The following is a 23,091-nucleotide window of genomic DNA, read 5'->3' as shown; positions in this document are numbered from 1 at the left end:
GCTTTCAGAAAAACCAACCCCTCCACCAAAACTTGGTGTCACTGAGGTTACCAAGGACAGTGTGTCTTTAGCCTGGGTTAAACCAGAACAAGATGGAGGCAGCAGGATTACAGGTTACTTGGTGGAGGCTGTGGAGAAGGGCCAGGAGAAGTGGGTAAAGTGTGGAGTTACCAAGTCTCTTCATTTCACCGTGTCTGGATTGAGAGAAAACGCTGAGTACTCATTCAGAGTAAGAGCTGAGAACCATGCAGGATATAGTGAGCTGAAAGAACTGCTCCACCCAGTGATGGTCAAAGACCAGCTTGGTAAGTAGCAGTTCATTAGATGCTGTTCTTGATTTAGAAAAAAGTTGATTTTGTATATAAATTTACCATCCTTTTTCGCTGCAGAATCTCCTGAGATCATCATGAAAGACTTCCCCCACAACACAGTTTATGTCAGGGCTGGGTCCACTCTAAAGTGTGAAATCCCGCTGACTGGCCGCCCATTGCCCAAAATCTCTCTGTCCAAGGAAAATATGCTCCTGAAGTCGACCATGAGATTCAACTCAGAAGTCACGGTTGACAGCATCAAAATCACTCTGCGTGAGAGCATTGCAGGCGACTCAGGACGCTACGATATCACTGCCTCCAATTCTAGTGGAACCACTAAATCTTTTGTTAAAATTGTAGTCCTGGACAGGCCTAGCATTCCTCAGGGACCAGTGGAGTTGTACGATGTCACAGAGGACAGTGTCAGCCTGAAGTGGCTTCCACCTATATATGACGGTGGCAGTCCTGTCACTAACTACATTATACAAAAGAGAGAAACAACAACATCCAACTGGATTGATGTTTCTTCTGCTGTAGCCCGATGCAATATGAAGATCATGAAGCTTACAACAGGTCTAGAATACCAATTCAGAATCCGGGCTGAAAATAGATACGGTATCAGTGAACACATCGACTCTCCTATCGCATCCGTCAGCCTCCCATACAGTGAGTTATCCTTTTGTTGATTATTTTTCTTTGCCTCCTTCTGCTCATACAATGCTAACTATTTTTATCAACAGCTATTCCTGAAGCCCCATCAACGCCAGAGGTCACTGCTGTGACAAGGGAAACTATCACTGTTGCCTGGAAAGAACCAAAGGTGGATGGAGGCAGCCATGTTTTTGGTTACCACCTACAGATGAAAGATAAGAACAGCATTCTCTGGCAAAGAGTAAACAAAATGGTCATTCGGGCCACGCACTTCAAGGTTAATAATATCAACGCTGGACTCATCTATGAGTTCAAGGTGGCTGCGGAGAACGCTGCAGGAATCAGTGCGTTTAGTAAAGTGTCCGATGCAGTCTTGGCTATTGACGCTTGTGGTAAGTTTATAAACAAGTAAATCGAAACCTCTATACATGATCGAGACTCAGCTGCACATGTGCTTTTGTCCCTCTTCAGAGTCACCAAACAGCCTTCATGTGACTGACATAACCAAACATTCAATCAGCCTTGCCTGGCATAAGCCAAACTATGATGGAGGCTCTCCTATCACAGGCTATATAATTGAGAAGAAAGATGCTGGTGGCACTAGATGGTCCAAGACTAACCTCATGAATGTCACAGACACTCGATATACTGTAACTGGTCTGAATCAAGATGAAACCTATGAGTTCCGGGTCATGGCTAAGAATGCAGTAGGCTCAGTGAGCAATCCTTCGATGACTGCTGGACCTGCCACGTGTGTTGACACCTACGGTAAGTAAACTTCACGTCACACTATTGATAAAAGTTTGTTTGTTTTGTCTAAATAAAACTTAATCTTGTTTTTATCGATTGTGCAGGCGCCCCTGAAATCGAGATCCCTCAGGAGTACCTCAGTGAGGTCAAGTACAGAGCCGAGTCTAATGTAGAACTCAAATTTAACATTGTGGCCAAACCAGCTCCAACAATTGAATGGTTCAAGGATGGAAGAGAGCTGAAGCCAAGCGCACAAATTTCATTCAAACACACTTGCGATTCAACAACACTGACTCTGAGAGACACTACTCGGCTAAATTCTGGAAATTATGAGGTCAAGGTCAAGAACTCCTTGGGCTCCAGTTGTGCTCTTGTCAGATTGCTCATACAAGGTAACAACCTTTTTTTTACCGAATTAATTTTTTACTGAACTTTATAGTCCAGCAAACATTTATTCCTAACATTTCTCTCACACAGATAAACCTGGTCCACCTACTGGTGAGATACAATTTAAGAAGGTTACAGCTGACAATGTAACCATCATGTGGTCTCCTCCCACTGATGAGGGAGGAGCCATGGTAACACACTACATTGTGGAAAAGCGTGAGTCCAGCAGAGTAATGTGGTCTATTGTTAATGAGAAGCTTGTCGACTGCATCGTGAACGTGCCCAGACTCATCCAAGGCAATGAGTACATCTTCAGAGTCCGTGGGGTCAATAAATATGGAGTGGGTGACCCGCTGGAGTCTGAGCCAGTAATTGCTAAAAATGCCTTTGGTAAGCTCCAGCAGTCAGTCAATTAAATGTCAATGTAAATGACTTTGCATCTGATTACTTTTGATGTTTTACTCTGGTTCAGTTCCACCAAGTGAACCATCCAAGCCACAAGTCACAATGATTACCAAATCCACCATGACAGTTGTCTGGGAGCGACCTGCCATAAATGGAGGGAGTGATATTGACGGGTACTACCTTGAAAAGAGGGAAAAGAAGAGCCTTCAATGGTTCAAGGTCAGTCCTCTTAATTGTGTTGAGCTCTTTTTTGATGAAAAAAATGCACAACAAATTGTCATCCCTTTGGCTCTAGGTGGTCAAAGGCACCATCAGGGACACAAGACAGAAGGTCATCAACCTTGTGGAAAACAATGAATATCAATACAGAGTTTGTGCTGTGAACAAAGCTGGAGCAGGAAACTACTCTGAGGCTTCTGAGTTGTACAAGGCCTACGATCCCATCGGTACAGAATGAATTACAGAATGAGAAAAGTTCTTAGAATAATCTAACATGTGTGCATCCTTTTCTCCGGTTCAGACCTTCCAGGTGAACCTTCCAAGCTACGTGTAGTGGACTCTACAAAGTCATCCATTACTATTGGTTGGGAGAAGCCTGTCTATGATGGTGGCAGCAAAATCACACATTACATTTTGGAGCAGATGAACACAGAAGAAAGAGAATGGGTGACCATTAATCCTCAGGTTAAAACCTGTGAGTATGTGGTATCTCACCTAAAACCAGGGAGCTACTACTTCTTCCGGGTCTCTGCTGTAAACAGCAAAGGCAAAGGAGAGGACATCAAAATGTATCAGCCTGTCCAAGCCAAAGATATTTTGGGTTTGTCTTATTTACTTTGATATTTACAATCACTGTTTTTGGATCCTCCATTTGACGCTTCCTGTGTGTGTTTTATATTTACAGAGGAGGCAGACCTTGACCTGGATGTTCAAATGACCACCCAGTACACAGCAAGAGCTGGCCGTGATGTTGAGGTCTTTATTCCCTTGAAGGGACGCCCTACGCCCAACGTCACCTGGCGTCGTGGGGACCGTAACATTTCTGGAGACAATCGCTATACCATCAACAGCACTGAGCGTGCAACAACCCTGCACATCCCCAAGGTCACCCGTGATGACTGTGGAAAGTACCTTCTGGAGATTGAGAATGGTGTTGGAGAGCCCAAAATTATCACCACTTCTTTGAGAGTTTTGGACAGTCCCTCTACCTGTCAGAAACTGATCATCAAGAATGTGACAAGAGGAAAGTTGACGCTCAGTTGGGAAGCACCACTCATTGATGGTGGTTCACCTGTGACCAAGTACATTGTTGAGAAGAAGGCATCTACCATGAAAGCCTACCAAATCATTACAGATGAGTGTACCAACACAACCTACAAGGTGACAGGATTAGAAGAAGATGTTGCTTATTTCTTCCGTGTGTCTGCTGAGAATGAGTATGGTGTGGGAGACACATGTGAGACCTCAGATCCAGTGAGAGCCACAGAGACCCCAGGAGCAGTGAAGGACTTGGTGATGTTGGACTCAACAAAGAATTCTGTGACCTTACGCTGGACAAAACCAGACCATGATGGTGGTAGCCACATTAGTGATTATATAATTGAGATGAGAACATTAGAAGATCAGACTTGGACTGTGGGTGCAACCTGCAAACGCTGTTGCTGTGAGGTGACTGGACTAAAGCAGAATGCTGAAATGGACTTCAGAGTATTTGCCAAAAACGAGAAGGGCAACAGTGACTTTTCTCAAATTGGTCCAATTACTGTGATGGACTTCATTATCCCACCTGAGGCTAGCCTGAGTGATTACTCTAATGGAGAACTTGCTGTCCGCATAGGTCAGAACATCCATATTGAACTGCCCTTCAAAGGGAAACCAAGGCCAGCAATTAGCTGGCTGAAGGATAACTTGCCTCTGAAAGAAAGTGAGAAGATTCGCTTTAGAACCACAGACAACAAGACATCGGTCACAGTAAGAGGAGCCAAGAAGGAACATGCAGGACAGTATACACTGGTGTTAGATAACAGGGTTATCAAGAATTACTTTGACATCAATGTAATCACACTGGGACCACCCTCTGTCCCTGTCGGTCCAATCCGCTTTGACGAAATAAAGGCACAGAGTATAATCGTATCTTGGGATGAACCGAAGGAAGATGGTGGTGGTGAGATCACTTGCTATAGCATTGAAAAGCGTGAGACTTCCCAAGCCAACTGGAAGATGGTCTGCTCCAGTGTTGTTAGGGCTACCTTTAAGATACCCAACCTGGTTAAGGGAACTCAATACCAGTTTAGAGTCCGTGCAGAGAACAAGTATGGCGTGAGTGAACCACTCAGCTCGTCAGATGTAATTGCCCAGCACCAGTACAAACCACCCGGTCCACCAGGAAAGCCTCTGGCTTACAACATCACAAGCGATGGAATGACAATAAAGTGGGAGGCTCCAGGCTTTGATGGAGGCTCTCCTATTCTGGGATACCATGTTGAAAAGAAAGATAGAAACAGTCTCCTTTGGCAGAAGGTTAACTCCACCACCATCTCCAACAGAGAGTACAGAATTATAGGTCTTTTGGAAGGTCTTGAATACTCATTCAGAGTTTATGCTGAGAACAATGCTGGACTTGGACCCATCAGTGAGCAGAGCAAACATGCTCTTGCTATTTCACCAGTTGGTGAGTTACCTCGCACTCCCTCTTCAGTATGTTAATATGAAGTTCTAAAGCTAATGCTACAACATCTTTTTGTCTGACAGATCCTCCAGGTACGCCTACCTGTATCGATGTGACCAGAGACTCTGTCACACTAAAGTGGGAAATCCCTGAGAGAGACGGAGGCAGCAAGATTGTAGCTTACAGTGTGGAGCGACGTCAAGGCAGAGGCAAATGGCTTCGGTGCAATTTTACTGATGTCAGTGAGACCCAGTACACGGTCACGGGTCTGTCTGCAGGAGACAGATTCGAATTTAGAGTGATCGCACGGAACGCTGTTGGCACACTTAGTCCACCATCAAACACCTCCGGATACATCATGACAAAGGATGAAAGCGGTATGGCACTTCACACAAAATATTAATTTGAACTTTGAACTTTTTGGGTTTTAATATGTGTACCACAATGTTTTAGTTTCCCCTGAGATTGAATGGTCCCCGAACCAGGTTCTCACTCTTAGAGCGGGTGACAATGTAAAACTGGCCTGCAACATAACTGGGCGCCCAGTCCCCCTGGTCACCTGGTACAAAGATGGCAAAGAGATTGACAAGAGGATCATGATTGATATTGAAATCACCACCGACATTGGTGTCAGCAGCCTGTTCATTCGGGATGCTGACAGGAACCACCGTGGGGTATACACGGTTGAGGCAAAAAACAACTCTGGCACCAAGAGAGCTGATGTCAACGTTCGGGTGCAAGGTAGGGTGTCTCTAGCAATCTCCCTTTCATAAAGCCTTCATAGTGGGACATTAGCTTGCAAAGGTCTCATGTATGTTTCTGTTTCTCTTTAGATACCCCTGGACCTGTTGAAGGCCCAATTCGTTTCACAGGAATCACAGCAGAGAAATGCACAGTTTGGTGGAACCCACCAGAGAATGATGGTTGCGCAGCCATCACTCATTATGTGGTTGAGAAAAGAGAGACATCCAGAATCTCTTGGGCTATGGTCACCTCCAATTGTGAAGCCTGCTCTTTTAACGCAACAAACCTCATCAGGGGCAATGAGTACCAGTTCAGAATCTCTGCTGTCAACAAGTTTGGTGTTGGCAGACCACTGGACTCACTTCCTGTTATTGCACAGATGCAGTACAGTAAGAATCCAATTCTCTCATTCATTATGGATAGATGTTCACACCTCTCAAATATCATTTCCTGAAAGGTGCGATATTATTTAAAATGTTTTCATTTATCATTTTTAGCTGTGCCGGAAGCTCCTGGCACACCAGATGCCACCCATATCTCTGGAAACAGCATCACACTTTGCTGGACCAGGCCAAAGTCAGATGGAGGAAATGAGATTAAGTATTATATCCTGGAAAGAAGAGAGAAGAAGAGTCTTCGCTGGGTTAAGGTTTCTGCAAAGAGACCCATCACAGAGCTGAGACATCGTGTCACAAACCTGACAGAAGGCAACGAGTACGAGTTCCGTGTCCTCGCTGAGAACGGTGCTGGTATAGGACCAGCCAGCAGTACCTCAAGGTTGTTCAAGTGTAGGGAGCCAACGAGTTCACCAAGCACTCCAACTGTGATCAAAGTGGGTTTACTATTTTAGTATTCATTCATTTGTTTCTCAGTTGCTTAGATCAAGCAAAAACCTTTATTCACATGCCTTCAATAAGTGTTTTCTCTCTTTTCTAGGTTGTAGACTCCACAAAGTCCTCCATTACCTTGGAATGGACAAAGCCTGTCTTTGATGGTGGCTTGCCAATCATTGGCTATAATATTGAGATGTGCAAGGCCAGCCTTGAAGAATGGCATAGAGTAAACAGTCAGATTTGTCTCCAAACTCAATATACCGCAAAGGGCCTGGTGCCTGGGGAGCTGTACAAGTTCAGAGTCAGTGCCGTGAATGGATCCGGTGAGGGTGACTCTTCTATGTTGCCTAATGCAGTACAGGCTGTGGACAGACTAACGTCTCCTGAGATTGAAATCGATGCCAACTTCAAGCAGACCCATATTGTCAAAAATGGTGGAACTGTTACCCTCCATATTGCTTACAGGGGTAAGCCAGCTCCACTTGCTACCTGGTCTAAGGTAGACAGTGAGCTACCTGTCATGGCAGACATGAACACCACCGATAATTTTTCCACTTTGACTATTGAGGGCTGCACTAGGTACGAGGCTGGTAAATATACACTTTCTCTAGAGAACAACAGTGGCAGGAAGTCAATTACTTTCACCGTAAAAGTTCTGGACACGCCTGGACCTCCAGGAGCCATAACCTTCAAAGATGTTACCCGAGGTGCACTGACAGTTATGTGGGATGCCCCAACTAATGATGGTGGATCCAGAATCCACCACTATATTGTAGATAAGCGTGAAGCTAGTCGACTTGCTTGGCAGGAGGTTAGTACCAAGTGCTCTCGACAGATGATCAAAGTTAGCGGTCTGGACATTGGTGTGCCATATCTGTTTAGAGTAGTTGCAGTCAACCAGTATGGTCAGGGAGAGCCTAATGAAATGACAGAGCCGATCATTGCCACAGAGGAACCTGCACCACCCAAGAGACTTAACGTGGTCGACACTAGCAGTTCCACCGCCTCTTTGGTGTGGTTGAAACCAGAGCATGATGGAGGCAGCCGAATCAGAGGCTACATTGTTGAATTCAGAGCCAAAGGCCAAGAACGCTGGGTCGTCTCTGCAGAGACCAAGTCACTGAAAATGCTGGTTGAAGGTCTTATTGAAAACACTGAGTATGACTTCAGAGTGAAGGCTAAGAATGATGCTGGAATTAGTGAACCTCAGGGAACCTTGAGCTCTGTTGTTATCAAGGAGCCTCGCATTGAACCAACAGCTGACCTGAGTGGCATCACCAACCAGCTTATCACATGCAAGCTGTCCAACTCATTCAATATCGACATACCCATAGGCGGCAGGCCTTCTCCAAAGGTAACCTGGAAGCTGGAGGAGATGAGACTGAAGGAAACCGACAGAGTTTTTATCAGGAACACAACTGAGAGAACAACGCTGGTGGTCAGGGACAGTAAGAGAAGCGACAGTGGCAAATACTATCTTAGTCTGGAGAATGCTGCTGGAGTGAAGACCTTTACAGTGACTGTAGCGGTCGTTGGAAGGCCGAGCCCTCCCACAGGCCCCCTGGAGATTTCTGGAGTCTCTTCTGAATCCTGTTCATTGTCTTGGTCTGAGCCATCTGATGATGGTGGCATTGAAATTTCTAACTACATTGTTGAAAAGAGGGAGTCAGGTTCCGCTTCCTGGCAAGTGGTCAACTCCAGTGTGAAGAGAACTACAATCAAAGTCACACACCTCACCAAGTACATGGAATACACCTTCAGAGTATGTGCTGAGAACAAGTATGGTGTCAGCAAGTCCATTGAGTCAGCTGCTGTCGTGATTGAGCATCCATTTGGTGAGTGATACTCATCCACCACACGGAGTTTTTCATGTAAATATAAATTATTTCTATGTCTTCCTGCAGTTCCCCCGAGTCCACCCGCACGTCCAGATGTATTGTATGTGTCAGCAAATGCCATCAGCATTAAGTGGGATCTGCCCTACGCTGATGGTGGTAGTCAGGTAACAGGCTACTGGATTGAGAAAAAGGAGAGAAACACAATTCTGTGGGTGAGGGAAAATAAGCTTCCCTGTCTGGAGTGCCACTATAAGGTTTCGAACTTGATTGAGGGCCTTGAGTACCAGTTCAGGGTGTATGCCATGAACATAGCGGGACTCAGCAAAGCTAGTGAAGCCTCAAGACCTGTGTTGGCACTCAACCCTGTTGGTAAGAACAAAGAAAATTCAAGTCTAGCCTAGGTGCAGTGTGGTTTTCCCGAATAAAATATCTTGTTTCTTCTGTATTAACAGATCCTCCAGGAAGACCTGAGGTGACGGACGTCACTCGCTCCTCTGTGTCCCTGTGCTGGACTCTGCCTTTCAACGATGGAGGCAGCAAGATTGTTGGTTACATTGTTGAGAGAAAACTATATAGCACAGACGAGTGGGATGACAACCGCTGGCTCAAGTGCAACTACACCACAATCACAGAGAACTACTTTACAGTCTCTAACCTCGGAGATGGTGAGACCTTTGAGTATCGAGTGATTGCCAAAAATGCGGCTGGAGTGCACAGTGTACCCTCTGAATCCACTGGGCCTGTCACATGCAAGGATGAATATAGTAAGTTTTCTTTTTTTAATGTGGGACAGCCCTGTGTTAAATAAGTCAAACACCGTTCATCTTTTTTCTCAGCTCCACCCAAAGCAGAACTAGACAGCAAGTTGGTGGGTGAGACGGTTGTTGTCCAAGCTGGCTCCGACCTTGTCCTTGATGGAGCTGTAGGTGGCAAACCAGAGCCCACAGTGTACTGGTCAAAGGGCGACAAGATTCTGGAACTGGGAGAGAAATATTCACTTACCTACACTGCCACCAAGGCCATCGCTGTCATCAAGAGCTGTGACAGATATGACACTGGAAGATACATCTTAACTGTCAAGAATGCAAGCGGCATCAGAACTGCTTCTGTGAATGTGAAAGTTCTAGGTGAACAAGCACAGTTTAAAAGCTTTTTTGACCAAAAAAAATAGCTTACATCATCTTTTCTCGCTCCAGATACTCCTGGAAAACCTGCAGACAAGGTTATCATCAGCAGGGTGACAGAGGAGAAGTGCACAATCTCATGGAAGATTCCACTGGAAGATGGTGGTGACATAGTGACACACTACATTGTAGAGCGCCGGGAAACCAGTCGTCTCAACTGGGTCATCATGGAGACAGAGTGCAAGACGCTGTCTTGTGTCAGCAGTCGACTAATAAAGAACAATGAGTATGTCTTTAGGGTTAGAGGAATCAACAAGTTTGGACCTGGAGTTCCTCTGGAGTCAGACCCTGTTATTGCTAGGAATGCCTACAGTGAGTATCAGAATTTCTTTTTAGCTAGGATGTCATATTATCTAAGATGTCGTAATGATACGATTTCAAACTTTCTCTTTGTTTCAGCAACGCCATCACAGCCTGGTACACCGGAAGCCAGTGCAGTGGCCAGAGAGCATGTCATCATTGAATGGCTGAAACCCGAGAGTGACGGCGACAGTGAGATCAAGAACTACCTCGTTGACAAACGTGAGAAGAGCAGCACCAGGTAAGCATTTTTCATTCACTAGCTCAAATCTTCCAAGTTTTATATTGTAACACCAATAATTAATTGTGGCTTAGATGGACCCGTGTCAATAAGACTTACACCATCTATGACACACGCCTGAAGATCACTGGTCTCCTTGAGGGCAGCGAGTATCAATTCAGGGTTACTTCCGTGAATGCTGCCGGAGAGAGCCAACCAAGTGACCCCTCTGTCTACATTCTCTGCAAAGACCCCACATGTGAGTTGTTTTTGACTACAGGTAATTCACGGTGAACTGAATTTTGCAGGACCGCCACAGTGAGCCTAGTAACGTGAGATATGGTCACTGAACTATGGTTCTCCTCACAATTTTTAATTTTTTTTTTAAGTTTGTAATTCTAAATCGGGTTAAATCAAATTTGTTTTCCATATTGATCTACAGATACCCCGGCTCCTCCATCAATGCCTCGCATTACTGACACAACCAAGCACAGCATTAGGATGACCTGGACAAGGCCGATGTATGATGGAGGCGCAGATGTTAGCGGCTATGTAGTTGAAATCCTGGAGGAAGGCTCCGAGCAGTGGTATCGTGCTACCACCAAAGCGCTCAAGATAAATGAGTATGTTGCTGCTGGCCTTGCTGCCAACAAGAAATACAGATTCAGAGTGGCAGCTATCAACAGCAACGGAACTGGGGAGTTCAGCGAGGCCAGCTCAGAGGTTGAGCCACTGGAGAAAGTTGGTAAGTCGATGCTAGAACCGCCATTGTCTTCTAGTTCAACTCATCACTAGTGTCCTGTGATTTTAAATTTCACTGGTCTTTTAGAAATGCCCGACTTGGAACCTGCTGAAGATTTAAAGAAGACAGTGTGTCTGCGGGCAGGAGGAACCCTTCGACTCTTTGTAACTGTTACTGGGCGTCCAACACCAGTGGTGGCCTGGAGAAAGACGGGTGTGGAGCTGCAGCGACGTGGTTACATAGAAACCACTGATAGCTACACAATGCTGATGGTGGAGAACGTTGATCGCTATGACTCTGGAAAATATATTGTTGAAGCTGAGAACCCATCAGGAAAAAAGACTGTCATCATTCTCGTCAAAGTCTATGGTAAGATGTCCTAAAAAATCTGAAGTAAAGATGTTGTATATGTTAACTTACTCCTGCTCTTTTACACCTTCAACAGATACACCTGGACCTCCAGGCTCTGTGAAGGTGAAGGACTACACCAAAGAGTCTGTCGTAATCACCTGGGACGTCCCCAGCATTGACGGTGGCGCTCATGTCAGCAACTATATTGTGGAAAAGCGTGACGCCAACATGAAGTCATACAAGACTGTAACAACTGAGTGCAGGAAGACACTCCTGAGGATCACTGGCCTAGAGGGGGGCATGCATTACTTCTTTAGGGTTCTGCCAGAGAATATTTATGGTGTGGGTGAACCCTGTGAGACATCCGAAGCTGTGCTAGTGTGTGAAGTGCCATCAGTGCCCACAAACCTGCAAGTTGTTGATGTCAACAAGACCTCAGTCTTGCTCCGTTGGGAGAAGCCCCTGCATGATGGTGGCAGTCTCCTGACTGGCTTTGTTATTGAAGCTTGTAAGGTTGGGACAGACCGATGGAGTACTGTTGCCTCTGTAAAGACGTCTGTTTCCATGTACAATGTCCAATCGCTGACAGAGAATGACCAGTACTTGTTCAGGGTCCGAGCCACTAACAGCAGAGGTGCAAGCGAACCTATGGACATTGTGTCTCCAGTCACAATCCAGGATATTAAAGGTGCAATATCTGTCACAAATGAAACAGGTAAAATGTCACCAGCCTACTTTAACAACGCCTTTTTGTCTTGTTGCAGTTATGCCTAAGATCGACATTACCAGCATTCCACAAAAGATTGTTCATGTGCACCGTGGAAAAAACATTGATCTTAACTTGCCATTCAATGCCAAACCTCAACCCACTTGTTCCTGGTCCTTTGGTGGTGCAAAGCTAAAAGACAGCCTTGACCGTATCAAGATTGACAGCAATGGAAAATACACACACCTTGTTATCCGGGATGTCACAATCAATGACACTGGCGACTACCAACTGGAGGTGAAAAACTCTGTTGGAATGGCAACAGAGGTCATCAAGGTCATCGTACTTGGTGAGAACAATTACCCTTATTAAGTTGTCTCTATGAAACACATATCCTCCTGTTATGATCTTAAACTTGCTCATCTTAAAATACAGACAAACCTGGCATCCCAGTCGGTCCCATGAAGATCGAGGAAACTGATGGCGTGTCTGTGACTGTTAGCTGGGAACCTCCAACAAAGGACGGGGGTGCAAATGTTAGCGGCTATGTGGTGGAGCAGCGTGACGCTCACAGACCTGGATGGATCACCATCTCAGAGTCTGTTACTCGTCCTTGCTTTAAATTCACAAGATTGACTGAAGGAACAGAGTATGTCTTCCGAGTAGCTGCCATGAACCGCTTCGGTGTTGGTGGATTTTTGCAGTCTGAGGTTGTGGAATGTAAAAGTCCAAAGAGTAAGTTGTGTCAAATTTTTCATCAAAAAGGTACTCTACAAGGAAATATTTGGATTCAAATTATATAATTGAATCATCTTCATTGCAGCCATCCCAGGACCACCAAGCAAACCGGAGGTCATTGATGTTACTCATGAAGGCATGACATTGACCTGGGAGCCACCGCAAGACAACGGTGGCTCGACTATTGCAGGCTATATCATAGAACGTAAAGAGCCTCGTTCTGACCGGTGGATGAAGATAAATAAGAACCCTGTCACCATGACTAGGTATCGCTCCTCAGGCCTGATTGAAGGTCTTGAATATGAACATAGAGTCACAGCTATCAACTCCAGAGGAACGGGCAAACCAAGTGAGAGCTCGTCTATTGTTACCGCCATGGATCCCATCGGTGCGTAATGATTTTGAGCACTCAAGTTTGTTGTGGTGTACATCATGAAGTTAAAAAAAAGTTTGCATTATATACAATTACTGCTTGCTATTCAACAGAACCTCCAGGTCCACCGACTATGCCTGAAGTCACAGACACCACCAGAACATCTGTATCACTGGCCTGGCAGCCTCCTGAAGAGGAAGGCGGAGCAGTCATCATTGGATACCTAATCGAGATGCAAAAGGTGGATCAGGTGGAGTGGACCCTGTGTAACACCATGCCCACTAAGATGTGCGAGTACACGCTTACTCACATGCCTCAGGGTGCAGAGTACAAGTTCAGGGTAATAGCCTGCAATGCTGGTGGAGCTGGTGAACCAGCTGAGATTCCTGGTGTGGTCAAAGTTCAGGAAATGCTTGGTACGTGAACAACATGTCACATTTCAATTAATCAGAATCAATGCAAAGAATCAATATAATTCTAGTATTGTATTTGTGTGTTCTCACCAGGTTATCCAGATTACGAACTTGATCACAAATATGAGGAGGGATATGTTGTACGTCAAGGAGGGGTAATTTGCCTGTCAGTACGTATCAAGGGTAAGCCCATTCCCACATGCAAGTGGACCAAGGATGGCCATGACATTTCTCACCGGGCCATGATTGCGACTTATGATGACGTCACTGAATTGGTGATCAAAGATGCACACAAAGATGACACAGGCACATATGATCTTGTGCTAGAGAATAAATGTGGCAGGAAAGCAGTCTATATTAAGGTAAGTGATACATCCCCAGTTTAAGTGAACTCTTTATGACCTTCAGTCTTGTCCAACATCAGGTCAGAGTCATCGGTCGCCCAGATGCACCTGAAGGACCACTAGAATTTGATGACATTCAGGCCAGGTCAGTCAGGGTCAGCTGGAGACCGCCATCAGATGACGGCGGTTCAGATATTCTTGGCTATGTGGTGGAACGACGAGAGGTCCCCAAGGCTGCATGGTACACAGTTGATGCCAGAGTTGTGGAAAATTCACTCGTGGTCAAGGGCTTGAAAGAAAATGTAGAATATCACTTCAGAATCTCTGCAGAGAATCAGTTTGGTATCAGCAGATCTCTTAAATCCGAAGAGTCCGTAACACCAAAGACACCACTGAGTAAGTAAAAACTCTTTTAACATGAACAGTGGTATTCATTTGAAGATGCAGAACTCATTATGTGCTGTTATGTGCAGATCCCCCTGAACCACCCAGCAACCCACCAGAAATCATGGATGTGTCCAAGTCCTCAGTGTCCCTATCCTGGGCCCGCCCACGTGATGATGGGGGTTCCCGTGTCACAGGCTACTTTGTTGAGAGAAGAGAGGTATCGACCGAGAAGTGGGTGCGCCACAACAAGACGCACATCACAACCACCATGTACAACACCACAGGACTCATTCCCGATGCAGAATACATGTTCAGGATTGTGGCTCAGAATGACATAGGGCAAAGTGAACCTGGTCCTGTTTCTGAGTCAGTCATCTGCAAGGATCCGTTTGGTGAGAAACACTTTTTTATTAACCTAAATTGCATTTTTTTTCCCCAACAAATATAAGTAAGTCTATCATCACAGAAGAGGATGTCAAATAAATGGTATACTTTGTGTGACAGACAAACCGAGCCAACCTGGAGAGATAGACATTATCTCTATCACCAAAGACTCCATCACCATCCACTGGCTTCGGCCTGAGCATGATGGTGGTAAGGAAATCCTAGGTTACTGGATTGAGTTCAGACAGGCTGGAGAAAGCGCCTGGAAGAAGTGTATCAAAGAACGTTCCAAGGACCGTCAGTTTACCATGGGTGGACTGATGGAGGCCACAGAGTACGAGTTCCGAATCTTTGCTGAGAACGAAACTGGCCTCAGTCGAGCTCGCCGCACACCAATGGGCATCAAGACAAAACTGAGTGGTAAGTTTAATATATAAATGTTGTTGTTGATTTTAATGCTGATTCGTGCACATTTGAAAACAGAAACTCATCAAATGCACTTGTGTTTTGCAGTTGGTGAAGCACCGGTTTTGAAAGAAGATATCCAGGATGTAACCACTAAGCTTGGCGAGTCTGGTACTCTGATCTGTACAATAATTGGCAGACCTCTGCCTGAGATCAAGTGGTACCGCTATGGCAAGGAACTGATCCAGAGCCGCAAATACAAAATGAGCTCAGATGGCCGCAACCACTCCATATCAGTCCTGACGGATGAACAGGAGGATGAGGGCCTGTATACCTGCAGAGCTGTCAACGAGGCTGGAGAGATTGAGACCAGCGGCAAACTCCGATTGCAGGCTGCTCCTCAGTTCCACCCCGGCTACCCCCTGAAGGAGAAATATAATGCAGGCGCCGGGACCAGCCTTCGCCTTCACGTTGTCTACATTGGTCGCCCAATTCCACAAATCATGTGGTTCTATGACAAAAAGCCTCTCAATTCAACTGAGAATGTAATCATTGAAAACACAGAGAGCTACACTCACCTCGTTGTGAGGAATGCTCAGAGGAAGACCAATGCTGGACGCTACAAGGTGCAGTTAAGCAACACATTTGGGACAATTGACACAGTGTTGCGTGTTGAAATCCAAGGTAATTACTGAAAAAAAGTCTTGTAGAATTTTTTACTAATGAATGCAGTTCATCTTACGTAAAACTTTTTCACCTCCTTAGACAAACCATGTATGCCAGAGGGCCCAATCATTGTTGAAGGTCTGTTGAAGAGTTCAGTCATCATCAGCTGGAAGGCCCCAAAAGACGATGGGGGCTCCATTATTACCAATTACATCGTAGAGAAGCGCATGGCCAAGGAAGGTGAACTATGGAACCTGGTGTCATCATCTGTCTCTGGCACCACGTGTCGGGTGCCAAATCTGGTTGAAAGTGCTGGCTACTACTTCAGGGTTTCGGCTCAGAATCAATACGGGGTCAGTGAACCTCTGGAAATCCCTTCAGTGGTCATCATTAAGAGCCCATTCGGTAAGTGTTACCACTGAACTTCGCATTAATGTCACTTATTATGAAAACAATGATGATTCTGTTAATCTATTTCAGAAAAACCTGGCATTCCCCAGCAGCCTTTCATTATCAGCTCTACGAAAGATACATGTGTGGTCTGCTGGAAGCCTCCAACCAGCGACGGTGGAGCTAAAGTCACTGGTTACTATTTGGAGAAACGTGAAAAGAAGCAAAACAAGTGGATGTCTGTAGCTAGCAAGAAGATTGTAGATACCAAATTTGAGGTCACTGGTCTGATTGAGAGCTTCGAGTATGAGTTTAGAGTCAAGTGTGAGAACATGGGTGGAGAGAGTGATTGGAGTGAAATCTCTGAACCCATCATTCCCAAGTCAGACCAAGCCCCTCGTGCCCCTGTGTTTAGGGAGGAGATCAGGGACATGACTGTCAAATTCCAAGCCAATGCCACATTCGTAACAAAGGTGAGTTGTCCACTTTTTTGACCTAATGCGCTAAATATGGAAGCTGAATTAATCAATTTGTTTAGGTTGTCGGGCATCCCAAACCGGTGGTGAAATGGTACCGCAGCGGAAAGGAGATCCTTGCTGACGGAACCAAGATTAAAGTTCAGGAGTTCAAGGGTGGTTATTACCAGTTGGTGATTACTGCTGCAGAAGAGAGCGATGCCACGGTTTACCAGGTCCGTGCTACCAACCCCACAGGATCTATCTCCACCACTGCAAATCTAGAAGTAGAAGGTATGACTAATGTGAAAACTGAATCCTTCAATTTGCAAGTTCATGGTAGATATGGTGCTGACATTAACTCTGATTTTAAATTCCAGTTCCAGCCAAAATACACATACCAAAGGAGCTGCAGGGAATGGGTGCTGTGCAAGCTGTCCGTGGTGACAATGTCACCATAAAGATTCCTATTTCTGGAAAGCCAGAACCAGCAATAACGTGGCAAAAGGGCCAGGAGATCTTGTCCAACTCTCCCTATCACCAGGTCATCACTACACGCTCATTTACCTCTCTGGTCTTCCAGAAGGGAATGCTAAGGAAAGATACTGGTTACTACATCATTACTGCCAAGAACAGGTTTGGAATGGACAAACAAACAATTGAGGTGAATGTTGCTGATATACCAGACGCTCCAAAAGGACTGGTTGTAGGTGACATTGCCCGGGACTCCATTACTCTGAAATGGGAGCCCCCAGCCAATGACGGTGGAAGTGATATCATAAACTACATTGTGGAAAAATGTCCTGCAACTGCAGACAGGTGGATACGTGCTGGACAGACTGCTGACTGTAGTATAACTATTATCAATATATTTGGAAAGACCAAATACCTGTTCAGGGTCATTGCAGAGAACCGGTTTGGATTGAGTGCCCCCTCTTCACCAACTGAGCCCATCACAACGAAAGAGGACAAATCTGTTATTCGAAATTATGACGAGGAGGTGGATGAAACCCGAGAGATTACCAAAGAAGAAGCTCAAGTCTACAAGGTCAAGGAGCTGCTTTCTAAATACACAGTATCAGAGGAGCTGGCCCGCTGCCAATTTGGAGTAGTCCATCGCTGTGTCGAAATCTCCACCAAGAAAACCTACATGGCCAAGTTTATAAAAGTCAAAGGCATGGATCGGGAACTGGTTCTCAGGGAAGTAGAAGCCCTTAATGTGGCAAGACACAAGAACATCATCCATCTGCATGAATATTTTGAAAGCATGGAGGAGATTGTCTTGATCTTTGAGTTCATATCAGGTGTTGACATCTTTGAGCGCCTCGGTACAAGCAATTTCGAGCTCACAGAGCAGGAGATTGTGCGCTACTTAAGACAAGTCTGTTCTGCTCTAGCATTCTTGCACAGTAAAAACTTTGGTCACTTTGACATTCGACCAGACAACATTGTCTACACAACCAGGAGGAGCACAAACATTAAGCTCATCGAGTTTGGCCAGTCCAGGCTGCTGGTACCAGGAGAAAACATCAGAATGATGTTCTCAGCACCAGAGTACTGTGCACCAGAGATTCATCGACATGACTTGGTTACAACAGCTACTGATATGTGGTCAGTTGGTGTCATGGCCTACGTCTTGCTTAGTGGTCTTAATCCATTTGCTGCAGAAACCACAACACAAATGATTGAGAACATTTCAAACTGTGAATATGTATTCGATACTGAGGCATTCAAGGACATCAGCCTGGAAGCCATGGATTTTGTTGACAGACTTCTTGTTAAAGACAGGAAACTTCGAATGAAAGCCCACGAGGCTCTGGATCATCCCTGGCTCAAGACCAAGATTGAACATGTGAGTAACAAAGTAATTCGGACCTTGAGACACAGAAGATACTACCAGACCTTTGTGAAGAGGTCGGATACAATCGTTTCGGCAGCTCGGGTTGCCTTTGGTGGTGCTTTCAAGAACCAGAGGGGTTTGGCTGTGGGTAAAGTGAAGATTGGAACTGAGTACCACGGTTTACGTGCTGGTCCTGTCATGCATGGCTCAGCAGAAGAAGGTGGTCATGTCAGATTTACTTGCAGCCTCACAAACTATGACAAGAGCACACAAGTCACATGGTACTTTGGCAACCGACAACTGCACTCAAGTTCCAAATTTGAAATAACTTACAGCAACGGTTTTGCCAGTATTTATGTTAAGGATATTGAAGAGAGTGATGACGGGGTTTACAGATGCAAAGTGGTAAGCGATGATGGGGAGGACAATGCCTTTGGAGAACTCTTTGTGGAAACAGTGAGAAGCATCCGGGAGCACTATATCAACCGATCTATCAAGAAGTTAAGGCGACGTGTTGATAAGACTAAAATCTTGCAAAGACCACCAGAGTTCACATTGCCATTGTACAATCGTGCTGCTTACATTGGTGAAGATGTACGCTTCGGTGTAACAATCACCGTGCATCCTGAGCCGCATGTCGCATGGTTGAAGAACGGTGAGAGGATCAAGCCAGGACAGGAAGACCATAAGTACACCTTTATCAGTGACAAGGGTCTTTATCAGCTGATGATACACAACCTCAACAAGGACGACGATGCAGAATATACTGTCATGGCGCACAACAAGTTTGGAGAAGACAGCTGCACAGCTCGCCTCACAGTTCTGCCTCACCCAGTGGTGGAGGAGACGATGAGGCCAATATTTAAACGACTGTTGGCGAACACAGACTGTGTTGAAGGCGACAGTGTTCGATTTGAACTCAGAGTCTCTGGAATTCCAACCCCCCAACTTAAATGGGAAAAAGACGGTCAACCTCTGCAGTTTGGTCCAAAGGTCATTGTCATTGAAGAAGATGTTGACTATTATGTCCTACATATCAGAGAAACACTGCTTGAAAACTCTGGTGTTTATAAAGTCACTGTAACAAACTCAGCTGGTTCTGCAAGTTGCAGCGCCATGCTGAAGGTTGATCGCCTTTCGTACACCAGAAGAGAATACAAGAGTGAAGAGGAGAAACACAGGCATGTTCAGAAGCAAATTGACAAAACAAATAAAATGGCTCAACAAATAGTTGCTACAGAGGAGCTGGTGCCCCTCAACCCAACTGCCCAAGAAGCCCTCAAATTTGCGGCTGAGATGTACAAGCCTGCAGTGAGCACGAAAAATATTGAGGGAGAGTTTGACATCAGTATTGAGAAGTCTGAGACTAAGAAGCTGGAAAAAGAGAGGAGAATGTTCATGCCATATGAGATTCCTGAGCCTGCGGTTCACGACCCTAAAGACCTGGATGAAGACAAAGCTATCAAACAATTTGTACCCCTCTCTGACATGAAGTGGTACAGAAAGCTACGGGACCAATATCAGATTCCAGAGAGAATGGAAAGGATTGTCCAGAAAAGACAGAGACGAATCCGCCTCTCTAGGTGGGAGCAGTTTTATGTCATGCCCCTTCCGCGCATTACTGATCAGTACAGACCCAGGTGGCGAATTCCAAAACTCACATTGGATGATTTGGAGACAGTTAGACCTGCACGCCGATCACCCTCCCCGGAATCAGAGCTTTCTTTCAGGTCTAGGAGAAGATCTTTGGGAGACTTGAGCGATGAGGAGCTGCTGATGCCCGTAGATCATTTCTTTACCACGAGGAGGACTGCTGAGGAGGATTTGACACTGGAGGATGAATTGGAACTCGGCTTTTCTGCCTCTCCTGCCGGCAGTCCAGTCCGCGTCCAACATCGTGAGGAGAAGAGACACGAGTTTAAACATGAAGCAGTTGAAGTGACAGAGACAAAGAAGAAACGTAGCATCTCTCAGTACATGAGGAGAAGGAGATCTCTTTCCCCGACTTATATTGAGCTTATGCGTCCTGTGACAGAGCTAATTAGACCAAAACGTATTCGTCCACCATTGGAAATAGATAGTGAAGTAAAAGACAGAAGATCCCCTACACCAGAACGTACTCGTCCCCGCTCACCAAGTCCCATTAGGTCTGTGGAAAGATCGTCACGTTCTTCTTCCCGACTGGAGCGTTCAGCTCGCTTCGACATCATGTCCCGCTATGAAGCTAGAAAGGCTTCCTTGAAGTCAGAGAGGAAGTACCAGGTGGTCAGTCAGACCCCATTTAGCTTGGATCATGCCCCACGTATAACCGTCAGGATGCGATCTCATAGGATCCCAGTCGGCCAAGATACGAAGTTTACACTGAATATTCAGGCTAAACCAGAAGCTGAAGTTAAGTGGTTCCACAACGGAATGGAAATCTCTGAAAGTAGCAATAAATTTGTCTTCACCAACATGAGTGGAGTTTTGTCCATCATCATTCTGAACTGCCAGGAGGAAGACAGTGGTACATACCGCTGTGTGTGTACAAATTCAAAGGGAGACGCATCAGACTATGCCACCCTTGATGTGTCTGGCAGTGGCTACACCACTTTTACATCTCGTCGTAGGGATGAAAAAGTTACAAAAGCTTTTCTCCCTGAAGTCACTCGAATTGATCACTATCACACCAGCCATTTCAAATCTGGTTACACAACAGAGACTCAGTTTGAGGTAGAAGAGAGCAAGTCTGAGATAACAGAGGTACACAAAAGCATCAGAAAAGACAGACAGACAACCTCAGCAGAGAGATTATCCTCCTCTGAGAGGCATGACTCTATAAAGTTTGCCTCTGCAGAGTACTTGTCTTCTTGCTCTTCATATTCCTCTGACAAGTTTGCTGAAAAATTCAGCTCATCTGAAAGCAGGGCAAAGTCATCTGCAGCCACTGCAATTGTTTCTGAGGAGGCCTCAACTCAAAAGTTGAAACATGCCCTCCCTGCCAGAATCCTGATCAAGCCCCAGTCCCTCACAGTCTCAGAGGGTGAGAACGCAACATTCTCCTGTGACATTGATGGTGAGCCTGCTCCAACGGTAACATGGATTCATGAAAAACAAACCCTTGTCTCCTCCCATCGTGTTTGCGTCACCACAACTCAGTACAAATCTAGTCTTGTGATCACTGCTGTGATGGGATCTGACGAGGGCAGCTACACAGTTGTTGTAGAAAATTCAGCTGGACGTCAAGAAGCTCATTTCACATTGAACATCCGTAAGCTGGTCCACAAAGAAGAAATCACGGCTGTCAAATCACCAGAGCCAACTCCAAGCATTAAATCACCTGAGCCTGTACCCTCACCATGTCCAAGCGTTAAATCTCCAGAGCTTACTACCAAATCACCAACTCCAGTTGTTAAGTCTCCAGAACCCATCACAAGTTCTCCAGCTCAGAGCATCAAGTCCCCCACACCAACCGTGAAGTCGCCTGAACCAGAAGGAGTCAAATCCCCAGGTAGTGCCAAATCCCCTGAGCCTCCTAGGATGAAATCGCCAGAACCTGTGGGGGTGAGGTCACCCAGAGGTGCGAAATCTCCAGAACCCAGAATAAAATCTCCACCACCAATCAAGTCCCCAGAGAGAGTTACATCCCCAGATCCTGAGGGAATTAAGTCCCCACGTGGGTTAAAGTCTCCAGATCCGGCAGGACTCAAATCCCCCAAAGGTTTAAAGTCACCTGAACCAGCCGGGATCAAGTCACCCAAAGGCATAAAGTCTCCGGAACCATCTGGCATCAAGTCACCAAGGTCCTTGAAGTCACCTGAGCCTGAAGGAATTAAATCACCATCAAGGATGAAGTCCCCCCCTCCAATCACGTCCCCCAAAAGGGTAGTGTCTCCGCCCACTGTTAAGTCTCCAGTCCCCAAACCACCAAAAATCCACAGTCAGCTTACAGCAGAAGCCCAAGAAGACTGTGTGAGGATGACCTGTGTCTGTGAGAGCAGCGTCAGAGAGGTGGTCTGGTATATTAATGGACGAAGACTTTCACAGACCAGCCGCCATGAATTAAAGCAGTCCGAGGGCACCTGCAGCCTAATCATCCATGACCTGGAAAATCAAGATCAAGGGGAGTACACCTGTGAAATGACATCAGAGGGAGGCTGCTCAAAATCGACCTTCTTATTCTCTGCACAAGTGTTCCAGTCAATTTCTGCAAAGGTCTCAGCCTACAAGCAACAGCAGTTAGCGATCCAAGGTGAGTTAGCAGGTTTCTCAGACGACTCTTTATCATTACAGAACACCTTATATACCTTATATTTCTTCTCTTGACAGGCTCCATGAAAGTCAGTCACTCGGAGTCGTCCGCTGCAGTTGCCTCCTCCACGATGATTAAGAAAGAAAGTTGCATAGTGCATGAGTCGTCCTCCTCTTTCTCTTCTTCCTCCGCCCAGCAGTCGATGTCAGCAATGATGGAGTCCAGCTCCTTCGGCAGCATGGCAGCTGAGATGAAGTTTGAGACCATGTCTATGTCCAGCATGTCATCCATGACTTCTGAGGCATATGCAATGAGCACAGGCAGCCTATCAGAGATGACTTCCTTCAGATCCATCGGTATGATTTAGCTCTCGAG

The 23,091-nt window shown here is 45.8% G+C and overlaps 1 protein-coding gene across 1 annotated transcript in view; it reads left to right on the top strand.

Moving 5' to 3' along the window:
* Positions 1 to 23,091, top strand: part of LOC148068490 (titin-like) — a 30,949-nt gene that overhangs the window by 6,593 nt on the left and 1,265 nt on the right. Inside the window, exons 2-39 of the mRNA XM_087804800.1 lie at positions 9 to 305; positions 390 to 977; positions 1,052 to 1,354; positions 1,434 to 1,730; positions 1,817 to 2,104; positions 2,190 to 2,489; positions 2,572 to 2,723; positions 2,800 to 2,950; positions 3,025 to 3,324; positions 3,409 to 5,175; positions 5,256 to 5,549; positions 5,626 to 5,913; positions 6,006 to 6,305; positions 6,414 to 6,748; positions 6,853 to 8,584; positions 8,654 to 8,956; positions 9,040 to 9,351; positions 9,424 to 9,714; positions 9,784 to 10,083; positions 10,171 to 10,312; positions 10,387 to 10,550; positions 10,734 to 11,036; positions 11,121 to 11,402; positions 11,479 to 12,072; positions 12,149 to 12,439; positions 12,526 to 12,825; positions 12,914 to 13,216; positions 13,315 to 13,617; positions 13,708 to 13,976; positions 14,039 to 14,354; positions 14,432 to 14,737; positions 14,850 to 15,149; positions 15,243 to 15,818; positions 15,900 to 16,205; positions 16,281 to 16,663; positions 16,729 to 16,939; positions 17,026 to 22,716; positions 22,794 to 23,072. Of these exons, the coding sequence (XP_087660926.1) occupies positions 9 to 305; positions 390 to 977; positions 1,052 to 1,354; positions 1,434 to 1,730; positions 1,817 to 2,104; positions 2,190 to 2,489; positions 2,572 to 2,723; positions 2,800 to 2,950; positions 3,025 to 3,324; positions 3,409 to 5,175; positions 5,256 to 5,549; positions 5,626 to 5,913; positions 6,006 to 6,305; positions 6,414 to 6,748; positions 6,853 to 8,584; positions 8,654 to 8,956; positions 9,040 to 9,351; positions 9,424 to 9,714; positions 9,784 to 10,083; positions 10,171 to 10,312; positions 10,387 to 10,550; positions 10,734 to 11,036; positions 11,121 to 11,402; positions 11,479 to 12,072; positions 12,149 to 12,439; positions 12,526 to 12,825; positions 12,914 to 13,216; positions 13,315 to 13,617; positions 13,708 to 13,976; positions 14,039 to 14,354; positions 14,432 to 14,737; positions 14,850 to 15,149; positions 15,243 to 15,818; positions 15,900 to 16,205; positions 16,281 to 16,663; positions 16,729 to 16,939; positions 17,026 to 22,716; positions 22,794 to 23,072 (19,917 nt within the window). The remainder of the gene's footprint in view (positions 1 to 8; positions 306 to 389; positions 978 to 1,051; positions 1,355 to 1,433; positions 1,731 to 1,816; positions 2,105 to 2,189; positions 2,490 to 2,571; positions 2,724 to 2,799; positions 2,951 to 3,024; positions 3,325 to 3,408; positions 5,176 to 5,255; positions 5,550 to 5,625; positions 5,914 to 6,005; positions 6,306 to 6,413; positions 6,749 to 6,852; positions 8,585 to 8,653; positions 8,957 to 9,039; positions 9,352 to 9,423; positions 9,715 to 9,783; positions 10,084 to 10,170; positions 10,313 to 10,386; positions 10,551 to 10,733; positions 11,037 to 11,120; positions 11,403 to 11,478; positions 12,073 to 12,148; positions 12,440 to 12,525; positions 12,826 to 12,913; positions 13,217 to 13,314; positions 13,618 to 13,707; positions 13,977 to 14,038; positions 14,355 to 14,431; positions 14,738 to 14,849; positions 15,150 to 15,242; positions 15,819 to 15,899; positions 16,206 to 16,280; positions 16,664 to 16,728; positions 16,940 to 17,025; positions 22,717 to 22,793; positions 23,073 to 23,091) is intronic.

Source organism: Callionymus lyra, chromosome 12 (assembly GCF_982586985.1).
Source record: "Callionymus lyra chromosome 12, fCalLyr1.hap1.1, whole genome shotgun sequence".
In the NCBI taxonomy this organism is placed as follows: Eukaryota; Metazoa; Chordata; class Actinopteri; order Syngnathiformes; family Callionymidae; genus Callionymus; species Callionymus lyra.
The sequence above is the reverse complement of the archived record's forward strand: the minus strand, read 5'-3'. Positions and strand labels throughout refer to the sequence as shown.